The sequence below is a fragment of the Bufo bufo genome, chromosome 8 (genome assembly GCF_905171765.1).
Source record: "Bufo bufo chromosome 8, aBufBuf1.1, whole genome shotgun sequence".
In the NCBI taxonomy this organism is placed as follows: domain Eukaryota; kingdom Metazoa; phylum Chordata; class Amphibia; order Anura; family Bufonidae; genus Bufo; species Bufo bufo.
The window spans coordinates 211718387-211741654 of record NC_053396.1 but is presented as its reverse complement, the minus strand read 5'-3'; the positions used below and the strand labels follow the sequence as shown (position 1 = coordinate 211741654).

Sequence of the window (23268 nt, the reverse complement as noted above, 5' to 3'; positions counted from 1 at the left end):
ATTGCTGCACACATTATGGACAGTACACAGCGCCTTTGCACATGAAACACGATACACACATAGACCTGTTGCAAACATGATTAAGCACGGTACACACATGCAGCACGGTACACACAGCCCTGCACAAAAACAGCTCTGTGTACGCTTGAAGCAGGATACACACACAACACTGCTGCACACTTGGGAAACAGCTTAGGCTACTTTCACTTTAGCCTTTTTAGCGGACGCGTCATGGATCTGCAAAAACGCTTCCGTTACAATAATACAACCGCACGCATCCGTCACGAACGGATCCAGTTGTATTATGTCTTCTACAGCCATGACGGATCCGTCTTGAACACCACTGAAAGTCAGTGGGGACTGATCCGTTTTCTATTGTGTCAGAGAAAACGGATCCGTCCCCATTGACTTACATTGTGTTTGCCTCCGCATCGTCAGGCGGACAGCAAAACGCTGCAGGCGGCCTCCAGAGCGGAATGGAGACTGATCGGAGGCAGACTGATGCATTCTGAATCCATTAGGACAAAACTGATCCGTTTTTGAGAGCCCATGACGGATCTCACAAACGGAAAGCCAAAATGTGAGTATGAAAGTAGAAAGTGTACGGTCATACATTCAGGTTTTTTATGCACTTTTTGAAGCCAAAAACAGGAATAAAATCAGAAAAAAGATGCGGCAGTGCCTGCGCTTAATGCTTTCTCTACTTCTATGATCTACTCCTGATGTTGACGTGTGGCAGCAGCCTCGCTCACTGAAGAAGCCCATCCTTTTATCACAGCTCCTGACTCCTCCCACACATGTGACTGGTCACATGATCATGACATCATCACAGGTCCTGTTGCTCACAGAGTCTACTTGGTCGCTGCCTCTGGTGCCGAGCGAAGAGTAGAGCCGGACCTGGTGCAGGTTAGAGGGGGAAGGCTTATAGTAAGGGATGCACTACTAGTCCCAGCAGACAGGTTCCCTGTCTACTGTGGAAGTACAACTCCAGTATGAGCCTCAGAGTGTGTGCCTGCTGGGATTTGTGGTTCCACGACTGCAGAGGGCCTCATCTTCTGTAATATCGGGTAATAATCTTTGTATAGCGCAAAATAGATGAGGGATAACTATTAGATCATTGGTGGTCCAACCACTGGGACGTCCACCGATCATAAAGGGGTTAATGGGGTCACAGCAGTCAGATCCCCAAAGATCTAACAGTTATCCCCTATCCTGCAGACACTGCATAGCTTGTTCTAACCGGAATACCCCTTTAAAACTGTGGAAGTTGGGAATTAAGCTGAATCTGGGGTAGCGCATTCCAGAGAACTGGTGAAGCACGAGCGAAGCCTTGGAGACAGCACTGGGACGTTCAGATGATGGAAGATGTTAGTTTTATGGCAGATTTACATGAGCAGATTATCAGGAACGAACGTTACTACAAACTCTCGTTCCCAATAATCTGCCTGTGTAAAAATGTGCTGCCGATCCTCTAATGAATGAGGAAAACGCTCATCAGGTGAAATGCTCTTTCATGCAGCACATCGCAGCAGATCCCACTGTGTGAACATGGATCTACTGTTCAGAAACAATGAATCTGTAGGAGCACAAACAATGGCAGTAGTTATCACTGGTCCAAGTTGTTACCTACACACTGACCGGCAGGCAGTTATCGGGAACGAATGGTCCCTTCCTGATAATTACCTGCTCACTTAGTGTGTCTACTTGTAAAACAGAATAGAGGAAGCTTACCTGACAGATCTCGTTCTCTTGGCTGCAGCAGTGACGCCATGTTGATAATGTGACCACTGCAGCCGTTCATTTGTCTCTTTAAGCGCATTGCTGAGGCCAGTGATTGGCTGCAGTCAGTGATGAACGAAGTTATGAAAAGTTCCTTCGTTGAACTTTGACAAGAACCTCGATTCGCGACGAGGTACTTGATCATTCCATTGTATGTAGCGGGCACAATTATGGGGAATAGCGATCTCACCCCCCCCCCCCCATCACTGAACCACTCAGATGCCCCGTTTAATGCTGATCGCGGCATCTGACAGTCACATTGAGGCCTTTAAGGGGTTAATCAGGGGTTAAAAAAAAAAAGCACACTCACATCATCCATTTGCTCGCGGTCATCTTGATTGAAGAAAATGCAACAATTCTCTTACGCTGACGTGATGATGATGTCACCACGTCATCAGGCTGGGCGGGCGCGGTGACATAATCACATCAATGCGCTAAGGCCTCTCCACGAGTATTTAAAAAAAAAAATTTACCACCATTTCAGGAAAACTGTATTCGTTACCACGCAGCGCCAGGAAATTCTAATTCGTGACAAATCTAATTTTTCCTGAAATTCGGATTGAAGTCAATTAGTTTAACTTTGATTCGCTCATGTGATGATCTGATCTCGCCACTGCAGCCGGGAACACAGAACCCTGCCGGTAGGAGCAGAGCAGCGGCGGCGCCTGGATCTGTCCGGTAAGTGTCTATTCTTTATTACAGCTCAGTCGCCTGATTTCTCCGGTTTCCTCTGGAAACTGGACAACCCTATTAAGCTCCATTTACATTGGACTGGCAAGACCCTCCGGTAGACAGCTGCCGCAGGTAATAGTTCACGTGGCTTTGCATCCTCAGCACATACCCTATATAATATTTTTACAGGATTGTTTCCCTGTTCTTTATCTTCATTGTATTAAATGTTGTTTCTCTCTGCTGCATTAGGAAAGTGACATTTTGGAATGCAGTCCTATCAGCAGGGATGAGTGCGCCTGGAGAAGGTCAGGATCCCGGGATGATGCCCACTCAGCACACTTCCTGCTTGCAGACCCCACAGGTTATATACAACGTCGCCTGTAATATCTGCACTGTATCTGTATGTACTGTTTAGATGTATTACGCTGCAGCAAACTCTGCAGCAAAATGCACATGGAACATATCCAGATTTGTCCCAGATTTTGCAGAATTGCTGTGGATTGCAAAAGATGAAATCCACAGTGGAAATCTGAAACATACAGTACAGACCAAAAGTTTGGAGACACCTTCTCATTCAAAGAGTTTTCTTTATTTTCATGACTATGAAAATTGTAGATTTACACTAAAGGCATCAAAACTATGAATTAACACATGTGGAATTATATACATAACAAACAAGTGTGAAACAACTGAAAATATGTCATATTCTAGGTTCTTCAAAGTAGCCACCTTTTGCTTTGATTACTGCTTTGCACACTCTTGGCATTCTCTTGATGAGCTTCAAGAGGTAGTCCCCTGAAATGGTTTTCACTTCACAGGTGTGCCCTGTCAGGTTTAATAAGTGGGATTTCTGGCCTTATAAATGGGGTTGGGACCATCAGTTGCGTTGAGGAGAAGTCAGGTGGATACACAGCTGATAGTCCTACTGAATAGACTGTTAGAATTTGTATTATGGCAAGAAAAAAGCAGCTAAGTAAAGAAAAACGAGTGGCCATCATTACTTTAAGAAATGAAGGTCAGTCAGTCAGCCGAAAAATTGGGAAAACTTTGAAAGTAAGGGCAATTTGACCATGAAGGAGAGTGATGGGGTGCTGCGCCAGATGACCTGGCCTCCACAGTCACCGGACCTGAACCCAATCGAGATGGTTTGGGGTGAGCTGGACCGCAGAGTGAAGGCAAAAGGGCCAACAAGTGCTAAGCATCTCTGGGAACTCCTTCAAGACTGTTGGAAGACCATTTCAGGGGACTACCTCTTGAAGCTCATCAAGAGAATGCCAAGAGTGTGCAAAGCAGTAATCAAAGCAAAAGGTGGCTACTTTGAAGAACCTAGAATATGACATATTTTCAGTTGTTTCACACTTGTTTGTTATGTATATAATTCCACATGTGTTAATTCATAGTTTTGATGCCTTCATAATCATGAAAATAAAGAAAACTCTTTGAATGAGAAGGTGTGTCCAAACTTTTGGTCTGTACTGTAAATTAACGACCTGTGTATATAAAGTCCGCACCCACAAGTACATTTTTGGCTGGTAATTTTACTTGCAGCATGTGGGCTACATTTTGTATCTGCCCCGCATGAACATATCCTAATGGGATGTCCATTTTCAAGTATAAGGGGATTCTGAATTAATTGAGGTGGCGTCGGGGGAGAGTCTCAAGACTATTCTATTACCCAGAGCATCTATAAAGTGTGTCCATCTCTGTGCATCCATCTCATTGATTTCATTGGATGCTGTGTAATGCTTCATTTCCCCTGTGGTGGCGCTGCAGGGAAGTGGGGCACTTGCTGCTAAATTCACTCACAGATTACGAATAAGCGCGTGGGTCCGAGCCGCAGGAGATCCAGTATTTTTTGTCTAGTCTGTATTGTTTTTTCCCCTTAGGTAACAACGTTTGAAGACGTAGCAGTGTATTTCTCGCGGGAGGAATGGCAATGTCTGCGTTTCACGGAGAGGGAAATGTACAAGGACGTGATGATGGAAAACTTCTATTGTCTACTGTCTATAGGTAAATTTTGCTTTGCATTTCCTATACATTTTCATTGTTTTATTTTGAGTCTAAGACGTCATACGCACAGTAAGCAGGGAGCATGTATGGCGGCAAACTGAGATACAGATGCATTCTGTGTACCGCCATATGATACCTAGTCTAGGAACCGTAATCTCCCCTAGGAGAATTCCCCCATAACGCTGCATGTGACATGTCCTCTGCATGAAATGGGAGGCACCTGGAGGTTCAGTATGAATCCATAGATCTCTGCGGATACAACACAGATAAGTAATATGGCTGTGAGCTTAGACCTCGTTCTTAGTGGAAGTTGCAGTCTAATTTCCCTGTCTCATGTTCTCTCACTCTAATCATTTTATATCCTCTGGTGTCATTCCAACACAGGTACAGGGCTCGTGTGTCCGAGCATGAACTAAAAGGACCCTTTCACACGGGCGAGTTTTCCGCGCGGGTGCAATGCGTGAGGTGAACGCATTGCACCCGCACTGAATCCGGACCCATTCATTTCTATGGGGCTGTGCACATGAGCAGTGATTTTCACGCATCACTTGTGCGTTGCGTGAAAATCTCAGCATGCTCTATATTGTGCGTTTTCCACGCAACGCAGGCCCCATAGAAGTGAATGGGGCTGCGTGAAAATCGCAAGCATCCGCAAGCAAGTGCGAATACGGTGCGATTTTCACGCATGGTTGCTAAGATGAAAGTCTATTCACTGTATTATTTTCCCTTATAACATGATTATAAGGGAAAATAATAGCATTCTGAATACAGAATGCTTAGAAGGTCAATTGAGGGTTAAAAAATAAAAAATAATTAACTCACCTTCTCCTCTTGATCGCGTAGCTGCCTGTCTCTTCTTACTTCATGAGCTGCCGGCTAAAGGACCTATGGTGATATCACATCACATGGTCCAATCACATGGTCCATCACCATGGTGATGGACCATGTGATTGGACCATGTGATGAGCTCAGTGAAGTCACCACAGGTTCTTTGACAGGTCCTGAAGAAAGAACAGGAGACCGGCAGCTACGCGATCAATTGGAGAAGGTGAGTTAATTTATTTTTATCGTTTAACCCTCAATTGACCTTGTACTAAGCATTCTGAATGCTATTATTTTCCCTTATAACCATGTTATAAGGGAAAATAATTACATCTACACAACACCGAACCCAAACCTGAACTTCAGTGAAGAAGTTCGGGTCTGGGTACCACATTCAGTTTTTTATCACGCGAGTGCAAAACGCATTGCACCCACGCGATAAAAACTGAACAATGGAACGCAATCGCAGTCAAAACTGACTGCAATTGCGTACCTACTCACGCGAGTTTGCCGCAACGCATCCAGACCTAATCCGGACACGCTCGTGTGAAAGGGGCCTTACAGTCCACTGATAACTGATCTCCGGATAAATGGGAACACTACCTATGAGACATTTATGACCTATCCATTTGATACCCTTTGTCTCAATAGGAATCACTGGGTGATCATCTGTTATGAAGAGGAGAAACTTGACTGGCCACTGCAGGAGAAAGGTGGTATTACATGGTACCCATTCAAATGAATGTCAGTCCATGTAATAATACAGGGTCGCTATGAATCCTCCAGAGCAGCACTCTTTGCTGTTGCTCTTTAGGCTGGTTTCACACGAGCGAGTTCAGTGCATTGAACTCGCAGTGTATGTCTACAAGAGCTCCCGTCCTTACCTACATAGCACTGTGAGGATAGCATAGCATTATATTGATTTATGATGCTATGTAACCTTTAGAGTTCTGTAGTGTATTGTATAACACTGACATGATGCTGTCAGTGTTATTCAGTACATTCCAGAACTCTAAGGGTTACATAGTATCATAAATCAATATAATGCTATGCGATCCTATCAGTGCTACATATGTCAGGACGGAAGCTCTCTCAGACACACGCTGCGATTTCAATGCATTGAACTCGCTCGTGCGAAACAAGCCTTTAAAGGCTATGTACACATTTATGATTGCATGTTACTCATTTTTGGCTAAAAATATTTTTTTCAATTGGCCTTTATTAAAACTATTGAGCCGTTCTGTCACAAGGGATTAATGGATTTTCTAGCTGTGTGACTGGTACTTTCACTTTGTGTCATCTAATAACCCTTATCTCTAAACTACTGATAGGCCATAAACACTTATTTAAGCCACATTCTTATTAGAACTGAGCTATAATGATTGTTTATAAGGTCAGAGAGCAGAGTAAGGAAGTCCGTCAGATCCTGGTCTGACTGAAAAGACAGAAAATCCAAAGGGTGCGACTAGAGCATGTCAGCTCTGTACAGACAAAAAGAATGTCATCTTTTTAATAAAAGCCAATTTGAAAAATTATTTTTAGTTCAAAATGAGTACAATGCAATAATTTAAAAAAATTTACCCTAAAGGTGTACATAGCCTTTAAGAAAGTCACAAGCAGCGAGCTCCACTCTATGACGCCTGTAAAAGCTTTTGGACATGGTTTGTTCTAATGCGATTTATAGGCAGGTTTCACTTAGACCTAATTTTTCATATGTGTGCAAACCTCATTTTTGTGGATAGCACACTGACCCTATTCATTTTCGATTGCGGATGAGTATAGCCATTGATGGGAGTCAATAGATCCGTGGTACAGACTCAACCGTGAACATGAGGCCTTATTGGGAAAACAGAAACAGATCCCACAGAGGTGTAGAGATCGGAATATATCAGATTGTTTTCTGCATTTCAAAACAATTTATTACAGAAGTATCCAACAAAAAGATTCTCTTCTGTGTTGTCTTTTATCGCTAAGGTTACATCACTGTGAAACCTGAAATTGTATCCATGATAGAAAAGGGGGAGGAGCCGTGGATCGCAGAACGATGGCCGCCCAAGCTATCATGGAGGGGTCCAGGTAAAGAATATGATCTTTGCTTACAAAGTAGAAACAGTGTAATAAAATTTGGTTTGTGCGGCCGTATTCTGACACCCATAACTTTTTTCAATCAGTATAACTGTGTGAGGGATTATTTTTGGTGGGGGTAGCTTTTGTGTTTTTAATTAGTACCATTTTGGGTTATGTACAACTTTTTAATCACTTTTTATTCCAGGGTCTAGAGACGAGATGGCCAAAAATCAGGAATTCTGGCAAACTTTTTATTTTTTTTCCGACATTTTTCATGTAGGCTAAATAATGTGATAATTTAATATGGATACCAATTATAGTTATTCTTTTATTTTATTCATTATTTTTTTACTTAAGCAAGCTCTACTAATGTGGAAAATGTTTTTCGTGTTTTAAGAGTTTTTTTTAACTTTTTTTGTATTTCACCATTAGGTGGTTTGATCACTAATATGCTATGTATTGCAGTGTATAGTCTGCTAACAAGATGCTAACAGGCAGCCTTTTGGGCCCTACCTCTGACAGGGACTTGTATGAATACTAAGATGGCAGTCATGGGGGCCATTTTAGGCCCCAGCTCCCATAGCAACCATCAGCACTCTTAAGACTGGGGTGTCAGTTACCATGACAAGCCTTTTAGATGCTGCAGTTACTATTGATCTATTAATCAGCCATGATCGGAGCTAACTCCAACCTCAGCAGTTACAACTGACACTCACTGCTGGTGGTACGGGCTCAACTCCTTACTTAGCCAATGCCATTCAACCAGAGTGGGAGGGGGTTATAAAGGGCACTTTCTAACTTCTTTTCTGGAAAGTTTTTCTGAAATAGCAAATAAATGTACTATTTTCTGACCGACTATATGAGTAGCGTTACTGGGCACTGAATTGTATCTTCCTTTTTCAGATGGAGATCTGATATTGCTGTCAACTCGGTATGGAATGTCTGCAGCCTCAAAGCCTCATGGAACAGTAAGCCAAAGTCCTGATGATACTAGCAAGCTACTGCCCCCTGCTGACCCTGTGGAAACCAAGAAACAGGAGCAATCACGACCTTGTTCTGAACACAAAAACCAGATGCCTAAGAGGCTCTCTGTTAAAAAACACCAGAAGTCCCTCACCGCCGTGAAGCCGTATTTCTGCCACCAATGTAGAAAGAGTTTTAGCACAAAACCGCATCTTGTTAGGCATCAAGTCACTCACTCAGACAGAAAACCACTGACCTGTCCAGAATGCGGAAAATGTTTTATGCAATACTCAACTTTTTTTTTACACAGCAGGATCCACAAGGGAGAGACGCAGTTTTCATGTTTGGAATGTGGAAAGCTTTTCATGCAGAAGTCTGATCTTGTCAAACATGAGAGAACGCACATGGGACAGGGACAGAAGCCCTTTGTTTGCACCATATGTAACAAAAGCTTCAGCATAAGTTCAGGTCTTGTAAAACACTTGAGGATCCATACAGGGGAGAAGCCCTATACCTGCTCTGTGTGTGGTAAGTGTTTTAGGCAGAAGACACATCTGGACAAACATAAAATAACCCATTCTGAGGAGAAGTTCTTCTTTTGTTGGGAGTGTGGGATACGTTCTTCATCTGCTACAGATCATGCAAAACATAAATTAATACACTCTAGTGTTAAGCCATTTTCATGCTCTGAATGCCAAAGGCGATTTAGGTGGAAGTCATCGCTTTTGGAACACATGAGGATTCACACGGGTGAGAAACCATTTTCCTGCTCACAGTGCACAAAAACATTTCGTTGGAAGTCTTCCCTAGTGGAACATCAAAGAGTTCACTCAATAGACAAGCTTTTTTCTTGCACAGAATGTGCAAAATCTTTCTATAAACGATCTAACCTAGAGCAGCATCAAAGGACACACACAGGAGAGAGGCCATATGCATGCTCAGGGTGTGACAAAAGGTTTAGCCGGAAAAGACATCTGTTACGGCACCAGGTGGTTCACAGCGAAGAGACTCCATTTTCTTGTTCGGAGTGCGGAATATGCTTTAATCGGGAGAAGGCACTGACCCAGCACCAGAAAATACACAATAAAAAGATCTGCCCTTCCAAAGATTGTGGGAAAGTCTTTACCTACCAGTCTGAACTCTTGAAGCATCTAAGATCTCACTCTGGGGAGAAACCATATACCTGCTCAGTTTGCGGGAAATGCTTTAGCAGCATGTCGAACCTTGGGAATCATCAGCACATTCACACAGGAGTAAAATCACATGCCTGCACAGAATGTGACAAACGGTTTGCTCAGAAATCTGCCCTCATCAAACACTTTAGAACCCACACAGGAGAAAAACCTTACGAGTGTCCTGTTTGTAATAAACGCTTTAGCCAAAAATGCCAAGTTGCCAAGCATGAGAAAGTCCACACCAAAGTGCAGCAATTTTCTTGCCAAGACTGTAATAAAAATTTCTTGACCAAGTCAGATCTTACCAGGCATCTCATGGTCCACACAGGAAAGAAACTGTTCTCCTGTTTGGACTGCGACAAAAGCTTTTGTAGAAAGTCCAACCTTAAACAGCATGTGAAAACTCACTCAGGGGAGAAGCCTTTTTTATGCGCTCATTGTAAGAAGTCCTTTATAACCAAAGCACATCTGGCCCGCCACCAGGCCATGCATGAGGAGGAAAAGCCTTTTATCTGTGCTCATTGTGGCCAAGCTTTTGCTCAATACTCTACCTTTGTGCAGCATGAGAAGATTCACAAAGACGTCAGTCCATTTCCATGTTCTGATTGTGGAAAAGTCTTCTCTCAAATGTCGGGTCTTGAGAAACATGTTAGAACCCACACTGGTGAGAAACCATACTCCTGTTTAGAGTGTGGAAAATGTTTCAGCGTCAACTCAGCCCTCATAAACCATAGAAAAGTACATACTGGGGAGAAACCATTTTCGTGTACTATGTGTGTGAAAAGTTTTAGCCAGAAGTCCCATCTAGATAGGCACAAAAAGGTCCACAGTGAGAAGAAACCATACACTTGCTCATTATGTGGCAAAGGCTTCACAGACAGTTCCAGGCTGATTAAACATAAGGCTGTCCACCAAGGGAACAAACCATTCTCTTGTACTGAATGCAAAAAGAGCTTCAACTGGAAGTCGTCTCTTGTAGAACATACCAGACTTCACACAGGCGAAAAGCCGTATGTGTGTCCTGTGTGTGGGCTAACCTATTCGAGGAGGTCTGCTCTTAAGAAACACCAGAGAACTCACACAACGGGTGAAGCAGATGACTGTAGATTCTCAAATATCGAACAAAATAATTCACTACATGGAGAAGATAGTGGAATTTCAGAAAATCAAAAACATTTTAATGACATTACTGTAAAATTAGAAATCAAAGAGAATGAGGATATGGGTTTCTAGTAATGGAACTGGCATTAAATGTACACCTCTTTGTCCAGTGACTCTTTGTTCATGTTCAGACGTTTGACAGTTTACGTATTAAGTAGTGTTGAGCGCGAATATTCGAATTGCGAATTTTTTTCTCGAATATCGCAATTTCGAGATTTCGCGAATATTTAGAATATCGTTCTATATATTCGCGAAATCGAATATTCGTTTTTTTTCTTTTTTTTTTTTATTATATTTTTTTCTTTCCCACTTCCCTAAAGTTGTTCTTACCTGTCCTTTGGATTCCTGGCTTCCTGGCTGCTCCAGTCAGTGGCGGTTTCAACTTACTGCTATATTCCATATTAGCTAAATTACAATCTAATCTATATGTGTATTTTACGAAATTTCGCAATAGTCGCAATTGCGATGCGAGTAATATAACACGAAATATTCGCATGAAGATTTCAACTTAGCACTGCTATACTCCATATTCTAGCCTAATTTGGAATATAGCTGTGCTAAGTTAGCACTGCTATATTCCATATTAGGCTAGAATATGGAGTATAGCAGTGCTAAGTTGAAATCTTCATGCGAATATTTCGTGTTATATTAGTCGCATCGCAATTTCGACTTTTTCAAATGTTCTTAATATTGCTCTAACTTCGTCTTTTAGAAATTTCGTAATATTGCTCTAACTTCGTCTCTTAGAATATTACGAATATTCTAAAAGACGAAGTTAGAGCAATATTACGAAATTTCGTAAAATACACATATAGATTGTAATTTAGCTAATATAGTGCTATAATCCCTTTTTTTTCCTGTAATTTTTTTTTGCCTCTTCTGAACTTAAGTTTTGTAAAATATGTACACTATTAAAAATTATTACTATAGCAGTATATTAGCTTAAATACAATCTATGTGTATTTTACGAAATTTTGTAATATTGCTCTAACTTCGTCTTTTAGAATATTACGAAGATTCTAAAAGACGAAGTTAGAGCAATATTAAGAACATTTGCAAAAGTCGAAATTGCGATGCGAGTAATATAAGACGAAATAGTCGCATGAAGATTTCAACTTAGCACAGCTATATTCTATATTCTAGCCTAATATGGAATATAGCAGTGCTAAGTTTAAATCTTCATGCGACTATTTCGTGTTATATTACTCGCATCGCAATTTCGACTTTTGCAAATGTTCTTAATATTGCTCTAACTTCGTCTTTTAGAATATTCGTAATATTCTAAGAGACGAAGTTAGAGCAATATTACGAAATTTCGTAAAATACACATATTAGCCTAGCCATAGTCATTAGCATAGGAACGTTGCCTTATACTATCAAGATAAATTTTCGCAATATGCGAAAAAATAATTTCGCGATAATTGGAATAATTGCGAATATTCGATTTCGACGAATATAACACGAATATTCATGCGAATATTCGCGAAATATCGCGAAATCGAATATGGCACCTCCCGCTCATCACTAGTATTAAGGGGTCGTCTCAGTAATTATTGGCATATCCCTAATGTTCCTCACAAATCGCCCATCATGAGCACAATCACAGATATAGCAAGTCAATCAGCGCTCGATTACTATATTTATATTTTCTTTCCCTCCTCTCATACACATTCCATTATTGTTGGCAGCACATCCCTATTTACATGAGAGATGTACTGCGGACAAAAAAATCATTATGTCCTTCTAAAATATGCAATCAATGCCAAATGAGCGAGCAATTGTTTGCTGTGCGATCGCTGGAAATAATTACCTCGGGCAGCAATTAGCGATAAATATTGCCCTGTGTAAAAGGCCCTTAAGATAGGCATTGTCCAATCTGTGGTATTCTGACTACTGAAACCACCACAATCACTAGTACGAGTAAGTGGTGACAATGTCTGGAAACCGTGTTAATTCTTAGGGCTCATGCACACAAACTTATGTATTTTTCAGTCCACAAAAAATACGGATGATGTCCGTATTTTGTGGAACAGTTGGCCCCTAATAGAACAGTTCTATCATTGACCGTAATGCGGACAATAACAGGACATGTTCTATTTTTTTGTGGAACGGACATACAGAAATGAAATGCACACGGAGTAACTTCCGTTTTTTTTTTGTGAATGGTTCCGCATACGGTCCGAGAAAAAAAAATCGAACGGACACGGAAATAAATATGTATATACTAGCAGAAGGACCCGGCTTTGCTCGGGTATATTTAATCTATTTCAGTTAATGTTTGTGTATGTCGTTAAAAGATATCGACAGTATCCCCCATAACAGTGACCTCTACAGCACCCCGCCCCTTTAACAGTGAATGCCACAGTCCCCCACCCCTTAACACTGACCCCCCCCCACAGTGCCCGGCCACTTTAAAATGGGACCTCCACAGCAGCCCATCCCCTTAACTTTGACCTTCCCAGCAGCCCGCCCCTTTAACAGTGAGTTTCACAGCACCCCACTCCCTTGACAGTGACCTCCTTAGGGGCCCGCCCCCTTAAAAGTGACCTCCACAGTACCCCGCTGCCTTAAGAGTGACCTCACAGTACTCTGCTGCCTTAACAGTGACCTCCACAGCAGTTGCCCCTTTAATAGTGGCCCCTTAACAGTGAACTCCACAGTGTCCGCCCCTTTAACAGTGACCTCCACAGCGGCCTGCTCCCTTAACAGTAACATCCACAGTGAACGCCTCTTTAACAGTGACCTCCACAGCGCCCTGCCCCTTTAATGCTAAGGCTACACAACGACATATGTCGCGCAACATTTTGTCTCAACAATTTTTATAACGATATACGGCTATGATGTCGCACTGCGACATGTGACATGCTGCAACTGCGACACGACAGTTGCAAAAAATCCATCCAAGATGGATTTTTCTGCGACTGTCGCGTCGCAGCATGTCACATGTCGCAGTGAAACACCATAGACTATCATAAAAAAAAATTGTCTAAAGCTGACCTACAGCAGCGAAGAAAATGGCTGGGTTGTTATGGAAACCTGGAGTAAAACTGTGTGTATGTGTAGACTAAGGGCCTGCTAGCTTCTATTGGCTGATAAGGGACATGTGACCGTGTGTATGGCAGTTAGAATTTAAGTGAAATGCTGGCAGGCTTGTATTGGCTAATGCAGGTTATTTTTTGGAAATATCTCAGGAACGTTACGTCCTAGAGAGCTGAGACCCCCACAAGATTTATTTCCAGGTAGCAAGAGATGTGTATACCAAGTTTCGTTGAGTGATCGTGGAACATACATACATATGCCCTGAACAGTGAAAACCGGGACTCATCCGTGAACAGAACGTCTCTCCAACGTGCCAGATGCCATCGAATGTGAGCATTTGCCCACTCAAGTCGGTTACGACGATGAACTGCAGTCAGGTCCAGACCCCGATGAGGACGACGAGCAGATGAGCTTCCCTGAGACGGTTTCTGACAGTTTGTGCAGAAATTCTTTGGTTTTGCAAACCGATTGTTGCTGCAGCTGTCCGGGTGGCTGGTCTCAGACGATCATGGAGGTGAACATGCTGGATGTGGAGGTCCTGGGCTGGTGTGGTTACACGTGGTCTGCGGTTAAGAGGCCGGTTGGATGTACTGCCAAATTCTCTGAAACCCCTTTGGAGACGGCTTATGGTAGAGAAATGAACATTTATTGCACAGGCAACAGCTCTGGTAGACATTCCTGCAGTCAGCATGCCTATTGCACGCTCCCTCAAACGTTGCGACATCTGTGGCATTGTGCTGTGTGATCGAACTGCACATTTCAGAGTGGCCTTTTATTGTGGGCAGTCTAAGGCACATCTAGGCAATATTCATGCTGTCTAATCAGCACCTTGATATGCCACACCGGTGAGGTGGGATGGATTATCTCAGCAAAGGAGAAGCGCTCACTAACACAGATTTACACAGATTTGTGAACAATATTTAGGAGTAATGGGTCTTTTGTGTAAGTAGAAAATGTTTCAGATCTTTGAGTTCAGCTCATGCAAAATGGGAGCAATGTTGTGTATTTTTGCTCAGTGTATATAGATATATATAAGAAATTCTTGTTCATCAACAGACTCCAGGAATGAGATTCAGTGTGATACCGGGTACATAACATCCAAGGTGAACCGCCCATAAAAACACTCCATCGATCAGGAAATGCTCTTTTGTTGGCTGATATCTGTTATTCAGCTGTATAGCCCCTTGCAGGCGAGCGTGTCCGGATGCGTTGCGTCTGCAATCAGGGAAAATTGTGCGAGTAGGTACGCAATTGCAGTCAGTTTTGACTGCAATTGCGTTCTGATTTTCAGTTTTTATCGTGCGGGTACAATGTGTTTTGCCGTCGCGTGATAAAAAACTGACTGTGGTACCCCGACCCGAACCCGGACTTCTTCACTGAAGTTCGGGTTTGGGATCGGTGTTCTGTATATTTTATTATTTTCCCTTATAACATGGTTATAAGGGAAAATAATAGCATTCTGAATACAGAAAGCTTACTAAAATGTGGCTTTAGTGGTTAAAAAATAAAAAAAAAATAACTCACCTCCTCCTGTTGTTCGTGCAGCCGGCATCGTCTTCTTGCTTCTTCTTTCAGGACCTGCCAAAGGACCTTCTATCTTCATTCAGCAGGACCTGCGCTGACGTCATCTGAGCGCGATTACGTCATCAAAGGTCCTTTGGCAGGTCCTGAAAGAAGACGATGCCGGCTGCGCGAACAACAGGGTGAGGTGAGTTAATTTTTTTTATTTTTTAACCCCTAAAGCCACATTTTAGTAAGCATTCTGTATTAAGAGATAACATGTTATCAGGGAAAATAATACAGTAAATTGACTTTTATCTATTTACTTACATCATCTCCTAGCAACCATGCGTGAAAATCGCACGTATACGGAACGATTCATTTCAATGGATCCGCAAAAAAAAAAAAACGGAAGGTACTCCGTATTTCTTCCGTTACCGTATTTCCGTTTTGTTCAAAGATATAACATGTCCTATTATTGTCCGCATAACAAACAAGGATAAGTACCGTTCTATCAGGGGCTAGCTGTTCCGTTGCACACGGACGTCATCCGTGTTTTTTGCAGACCGCAAAATACTGAAAAAGTCCTACGGTCGTGTGCAAGAGGCCTTACAGTGGATGCAGTATGTTCATTTTCGATATAATACAACTGGATTCATTCTGAACGGATGCAGCTGGTTGCATTATTCAAACAGATGTGTTTTCCTGCGGTTTTGAGATCCTCTGGCAGATCTCAAAACCGGAAAGGAAAAAGCAGATGTGAAAGTAACCTGATTAAACTCTCTTCCCCTCTAAAAATAAGAACGGAGAAAAAGTTAAAGACTCTAGACAGGAACTAGTGTACATGCAGTGACTTAAAAAAATGATATCCAGAAAACAATTTACCCATTCTTTATTACTTTTACAATCTAGGTTGTTTTAATATATAATAAAAAAAATTTGATTGATTGATGTGTTCCTTTAAAGGGGTTATCCAATATCATACAACAGCCCCCCCATGTGCCGGGCCCCTCACAGGGAATACACTTACCCCACTCCCTGCACCGCTCCTGGTCCCCGCACCGCCGCTGCTGCTTCTCCCCGTGCGCGGTGTCGGGGGGGGGGGGGGGGGGCCTCACTAGCATCACGGGTGACGATAAGGAGCATTGGCTCTTCCCCCCACCCCCGAAACTGGATGTTTTCATCCGTGTACAGGGAGAAGCAGCAGCGGCGGTGCGGGGAGCGGGGTAAGTATATTCCCTCTAAGGGGCCCGCCACATGGGAAGGGGGGGGGGGCTGTTGTACGATATTGGATAACCCTTTTAAACTGACAAAAATTTCTAAATTGCTGACTGAATTTCACGCCGTATAACCTGTGCCATGTACTGTAGACATTTTGCCGAAACGCGTCACAGTATGAAAGATATGTGACAATAAAAAAGCAGTTCTACAAGCCAGTGCCGGCCCTTTACTGAATTTGGGACCCCAACCCTGGGACACGTGCACCGACCAGCAGGCGTATCACAGTGCCAACTGACCACAGGGTTCTGGTGTGAACTCAGCACTGTTTGGCGGTACAATATCAGCACTTTATGGCAGGCGTTTGGCAGTGCTGTCCTATTCCACATCCATCACCATTAAACCCCAGGAAAAGATGCCTGAATCCATATTATTGTTTCTTTCGAGTGTCCGTCTACTTGATGACTTAGCAGCCGGTTTTCCTCCCCCGAATATAACAACATGAATAATCCTGCAGTAACTACAGAGGGAGTATATGAACCCGCTTAGGCCACCTGCACACGTGGCGGGATACGCGCGGTTCTTCTGGGCACTCCGCAGTGCTTCCGTTCCGTGCTTCCGTATCTCTGGATTTGCGGACCCATTAAAGTGAATGGGTCCGCATCCGTGATCTGGAATGCACACGGAACAGTGCCCGTGTATTGCGGATCCGCAAATGCGGTCGCAATACGGCAACGGGACACCTACGGTCGTGTGCAGGAGGCCTAAGGCTACTTTCACACTAGCGTTTTTACTGGATCCGGCAGGGTTCAGCAAAAACGCTTCCGTTACTGATAATACAGCCGCCTGCATCTGTTATGAACGGATCCGTTGTATTATCTTTAAGGCTACTTTCACACTAGCGTTCTGCTGTCCGCTCGTGAACTCCGTTTGAAGGGGCTCACGAGCGGAGCAGAACGCTTCCGTCCAGCCCTGATGCAGTCTGAATGGATGCGGATCCGCTCAGACTGCATCAGTCTGGCGGCGTTCAGCCTCCGCTCCGCTCGCCTCCGCACGGCCAGGCGGACAGCTGAACGCTGCTTGCAGCGTTCGGGTGTCCGCCTGGCCGTGCGGAGGCGAGCGGATCCGTCCACACTTACAATGTAAGTCAATGGGGACGGATCCGCTTGAAGATGACACAATGTGGCTCAATCTTCAAGCGGATCCGTTCCCCATTGACTTTCAATGTAAAGTCTGGACGGATCCGCTCAGGCTACTTTCACACTTAGAAAATTTTCTAAGTAATAATGCAGACGGATCCGTTCTGAACGGATGCGAACGTCTGCATTATCGGAGCGGATCCGTCTGATGAAACATCAGACGGATCCGCTCCGAACGCTAGTGTGAAAGTAGCCTTACATAGTCAAGACGGATCCGTCATGGACACCATTGAAAGTCAATGGGGGACGGATCCGTTTTCTATTGTGTCAGAGAAAATGGATTGTCCCCATTGACTTACATTGTGTCATGACGGATCCGTTTTGCTCCGCATCCCTTGACGGAAAGAAAACCGCAGCACGCTGCTCTCCGGTATGAGAACGAAACAGAATGCATTTTGGAGCGCTCCGTTCTGTTCTGTTACATTTTGTGCCCACTGACAATGAATGGGAACAAAACTGAAGCGTTTTTTCCGGTATTGAGACCCTATGACGGATCTCAATACCGGAAAATAGAAACGCAAGTGTGAAAGTAGCCTAATCCAGTTTTCCTTTGGATAAATACCCCCCTCTTCCATTACGTATGAGAGCGTGAGAAAGGCAGCACACGAACATCATCGGTGTCTTGAAACCCAACATATCGGACTCTTCTTCGCCCCGACATCTGCGGAAGTCAGGAGACCGGCATACACATTTTATGGTTGACCAAAGTATGGCCACCTTTAAGCCTCATGCACACGACCATTCTGTTTTTTGCGGTCCGTAAACCGTGAATCCGCAAAAAACAGAAGCCGCCCGTGCGCCTTCCGCAATTTGCGGAACGGGCGGCCCATTGTAGACATGCCTATTCTTGTCTGCAAAATGGACAAGAATAGGACATGCTATATTTTTTTTGCGGGGCCTCGGAACTGAGCAACGGATGCGGACAGCACACTGAGTACTGTCCGCATCTTTTGCGGCCCCATTGAAGTGAATGGGTCCGCACCCGAGCCGCAAAAACTGCGGATCCGAAAAACGCACACAGCCTCGTGCCTGATCCGGTACAAATGCCGGCTAACCTGGCCGGAAAGCGTCCAAATCACCACCGGACCCCGTTATAGTCTATGGGGATCTGGGGGAGACCTGCAGAATCTGGCAGACTCTTCAGGGATGTTGCATCCACAGTTTCTCTCCAGGCACAGATCACACATACTGCTCTGCTGCACACACATTACACTCACAGCTCTGCTATATATATATATATATATAATACGTAGTTCTGCTGGAAGCAAATCACACATACAGCTTTGCTTTGCACACATTACATACACAGCTCTGCTACACACAGATCACATAGCTCCACTGCAGGATGGAGGAGTATAAACCCCCACATTATCCCACAGCCGGACTCCTCCCTCACATGTGACATATCACATGATCATGGCATCATTACAGGTCCTTTATCCCAGTAGGATCCAGTATCAATGGGTGCAGGTAGGGCTTGTAGCAGGGACTTACTGGTAGGCTATGGTGGGGGAGGTGCAGGGGGGGAGGGGGGGGGGTCACTGCTCTGCTATTCCAGGCAGTAAGGAAAGCAGGTGTGGAACTACAAGTCCCAGCTGGATACAGTGAGCGACTCATCTTGCCAGGGATCTGTGGCTCTATACTGTGGCAGAGCCATGGAAAGTTCACATGGGTCATGCTGGGACAGTTAGTCCTACCTAGCGATAGGGTGCGCTAAGGTTTGAAGTTGGATAATGCTGGAGCTTGTGGTTCCTAAATATCCCCTGTGTCTGCCATAACATTAAAATAATAACATAAAAAATACCGTAAATAAAACCGTTTTTCACGCAGCCCTGGCCCCATAGAAGTGAAAGGGGCTTCAGTGAAAAACACATTGCATCCGCAAGCGATGCGTTTTTCACTGATGGTTGCTAAGAGACGTTGTTTGTAAACCTTCAGGTTTTTTTATCATAAGCGTGAAAAATGCATCAAAACGCATTGCACCCGCGCGGAAAAACTGAACCCAATCGCAGACAAAACTGACTGAACTTGCTTGCAAAATGGTGCGAGTTTCACTGAACGCACACGTGACGCTCGTCTGAAAGAGGCCTAAGGGATCTGGGATCAAAGTGAGATGTCTAGATGACTGGGTCAGAGCATTCCAAAATGGCTGCTCTCATGGGGTGTTCCTGATATCCAGTGATTAGTACCTACCAAAAGAGGTCCAAGTCATGGGCTCCCAAAGCGCATTTATGTTTGTGGGGAGTGAAGGCGAGCCCGTCTGGTCCGACCCCCCAGAAGAGCTGCCGTAAAGCAAATTGCTGAACAAGATAGACCCAACTACACTGGGCACATGAGCTTCAGAACTGGACCACGGAGCAGTGGAAGCAGGCGGCCCCTGGTCTGGTAAATCACGTTGTCCCTTATATTATGCAGATGTCACCTACCTGTGAAAGAAAGGTCGTGGATCCAGACTGTTAGGCCCCTTTCACACGGGCGAGTATTCCGCGCGGATGCGATGTGTGAGGTGAACGCATTGCACCCGCACTGAATCCGGACCCATTCATTTCTATGGGGCTGTGCACATGAGAGGTGATTTTCACACATCACTTGTGCGTTAAGTGAAAATCGCAGCATGCTCTATTTTGTGCGTTTTTCACGCAACGCAGACCCCATAGAAGTGAATGGGGCTGCGTGAAAATCGCAAGCATCCGCAAGCAAGTGCGGATGCGGTGCGATTTTCACGCACGGTTGCTAGGAGACGATCGGGATGGAGACCTGATCATTATTATTTCCCCTTATAACATGGTTATAAGGGAAAATAATAGCATTCTGAATACAGAATGCATAGTACAATAGCGCTGGAGGGGTTAAAAAATAATAATAATAATTTAACTCACCTTAATCCACTTGTTCGCGGAGCCCGGCTTCTCTTCTGTCTTTAACTGTGAGCAATAGGACCTTTGATGATGTCACTACGCTCATCACATGATCCATTACCATGGTGATGGATCATGTGATGGACCATGTGATGAACGTAGTGACATCATCAAAGGTCCTATTGCTCACAGTTAAAGACAGAAGGAGATGCCGGCTGCGCGAACAAGTGGATTAAGGTGAGTTAAATTATTATTATTTTTTAACCCCTCCAGCGCTATTGTACTATGCATTCTGTATTCAGAATGCTATTATTTTCCCTTATAGCCATGTTATAAGGGGAAATAATACAATCTACAGAACACCGATCCCAAGCCCGAACTTCTGTGAAGAAGTTCGGGTTTGGGTACCAAACATGCGCGATTTTTCTCACGCGAGTGCAAAACGCATTACAATGTTTTGCACTCGCGCGGAAAAATCGCGCATGTTCCCGCAACGCACCCGCACATTTTCCCGCAACGCCTGTGGGAAACCAGCCTTATTCTGATGCCTGATTGGAGTCGAGAAGGAATTTTTTCCCCTAAAGTGAGGAAAATTTACTTCTACCTCACAGTTTTTTTCCCCCCTTCTTCTGCATCAACTTGCAGGCCGAACTGTATGGACGGAGGGCTTTTTTCAGCCTATGGGAAGAAGCCAGTGAAGGCCATGTGAGGCTCTTGACACATGGGTGGAGATTTTCTAAACCTATAGAGGTATAAATTTGAAAGCGTTTTCCAGAGGATAGGTCAATATCTGATTTGTGGGAGTCCAACACCCGGGACCCCTGCCGATCAGATACTGATGACCTATCCTGAGGATAGGTCATCAGTATACAAAATGTCGGAAATCCCCTTTAACCCTTTTGCTACCAGCTCCGTACGGGCGTCATGGCCGGCAAGTCTATGCCGTTTCAAACAGCAGAGACCTGCGGCTAATTACCGCAACTGGAAAAAACGCAGATCGCGGTAATTAAATGCTTTAATCAAGTGAGACCACGGCACCTGAATGCGCAAAAAGTACTGAAGCGCCGTGCGGCCAATCGGGACTTCAGTACACGCGCTGAATGCTCTGAATCTCTATGAAGACATTCAGAACATTAATGCTGCAATTCTAATTTTGGCCACCAGATGGCAGGCCAACATAAGAAATGAGCAAAATGCTAAGAAATTTAATCGCTTATAGGTCAAAATGAAAAATTCTAAAACATCATTTATAAGATCATTTATGGGCCTTAAAATGTTGATAACATATTTTTTTTAAAGTTACAAAATATGTAAAAAATATTAAAGTTTAAATCACCCCCTTTCCGTATAATTAAAATACCTAAATAACAATAAATATAAACATCCTGGGTATCACTGCGACCGAATACGCCCATAATATAAATATAAAAAAAATAAATCCAATACGGCGAATGGCGTAATGGAAAAAAGGGTCAAAATGACCGATTTGTCATTTTTCCATTGCTTCTCCCTCCGAAAAAAATGAAATAAAATGTGATCCAAAAGTCACGCACACTCCAAAATGGTATCAATAAAAACTATGAATTGTCCCGCAAACAATGAGCCCCTAAGCAGCTCAGTAGACATAAGTATAAAAAAGTTATGGGATCAGAATATGGTGATGTAAAAAATAAAAAAAATAAAATTCTCAAAGTTTAAATTTATTTTTACACTATTTACACATAAAAAACCTATACATATGGGGTATCGTTGTAATCGTACTGACCCAGAGAATGAAAACGCTGTGGGAACAAAAACTGGAAAACGGTGGTGGGATTGCGTTTTTTTTTTTCCAATTCCACCTCATTTGGATTTTTTTTTTACTGCTTTCCCCTACATTTTATGCCATAATTAATGGTGGTATTAGAAAGTACAGCTTGTCCCGCAAAAAATAAGCCATATCATACGGCTATGTGACTGGAAATATAAAAAAGTTACGGCTCACGGAAAATAGGGAAGAAAAATGAAGACGAAAAAACCCTCCGGTATCCTAAGGGTTAAGGGGTTTACATGGCCGAGCTAAAGCCGATCTGTTCACAGTATTGCGATGACTTGTCCTCATGAAGCTGCATTGTTTCTGCTGCCCAGAAATGATAACTTATGTTCCTGTACCAACAATCATTTCACCTGTGATCGGCGGCAGCTTTTCACGGGCAGAATGTTGGGAACGTTCTGTCCGATTATCTGGACGTGTAAATCCACCCTTAGACTTCTAGACAGAGGCTCAGTCCGGATGATAAATCTGGGGCAGGGATAGACGCTTTTGTCTAACTCTATACCAACTATAGGATGACTTGAGACACATGAATTGTGGAGCATATTTGGCACAAAAAGTCACTTCTTAGGCCATACCCATTTCCCATTAAGCCTTTCCCTTTTTCAGAGAAATGCACCAAATTGTGTTACTTTTGGTGCATTTTATGTCAACATCTAGGCTTACTCCCTTTAGTAGATGTGGGCCATGGTTTTGTGGAGTCCACACTTCAAAGGGTCAGAGTTGTTGCGGTGGCACAAGGCACAGTAATGGCGAGGTAGTTTTTAAGTCGTTGCTGATAGGTATACAGCATGTATGAAGTTTTGGGCATTTACAGTGTTGTTCTCTGAAAAGAATGTCCTCTCCTCTTTAAGTATCAATTCTTCAACACTTCCGAGATCTCTGCTTGCTGTCAGTGAATGGCACAATCTATCTAGAGCAGTGTTCCTCAACTCCAGTCCTTAGGGCCCGTCTGCCGGTTATGATTTCAGAATATCCCTCAAAATGAATGC

The 23268-nt window shown here is 43.6% G+C and overlaps 1 protein-coding gene across 4 annotated transcripts; it reads left to right on the top strand.

Moving 5' to 3' along the window:
* Positions 1-822: 822 nt before the first annotated feature.
* Positions 823-10754, top strand: LOC120977354 (zinc finger protein 585A-like). 4 transcript variants are annotated; one of them, XM_040405274.1, is made up of 6 exons: positions 823-906; positions 2264-2457; positions 2701-2812; positions 4338-4461; positions 7258-7359; positions 8254-10754. In XM_040405274.1, exons 3-6 carry the CDS (start codon positions 2738-2740, stop codon positions 10719-10721), a joined length of 2769 nt encoding a protein of 922 aa, XP_040261208.1. In that variant the 5' UTR covers positions 823-906; positions 2264-2457; positions 2701-2737; the 3' UTR covers positions 10722-10754. The 4 variants fall into 4 exon arrangements, with proteins under 4 accessions (XP_040261208.1, XP_040261204.1, XP_040261205.1 ...); XM_040405270.1 differs by having other exon boundaries at positions 2264-2812; XM_040405271.1 differs by lacking the exon at positions 2264-2457 and having other exon boundaries at positions 825-906.
* The last annotated feature ends 12514 nt before the right edge of the window (positions 10755-23268 follow it).

What these genes read in the sequence shown, in the direction of transcription:
- LOC120977354 (XM_040405274.1), top strand. Translation starts at nt 2,738, where the DNA reads ATGAGTGCGCCTGGAGAAGGTCAGGATCCCGGGATGATGCCCACTCAG. An exon ending in CCTGCTTGCAGACCCCACAG is followed by an intron (nt 2,813 to 4,337) that starts GTTATATACAAC and finishes TTTTCCCCTTAG; the next exon opens with GTAACAACGTTTGAAGACGT. An exon ending in CTATTGTCTACTGTCTATAG is followed by an intron (nt 4,462 to 7,257) that starts GTAAATTTTGCT and finishes TTTATCGCTAAG; the next exon opens with GTTACATCACTGTGAAACCT.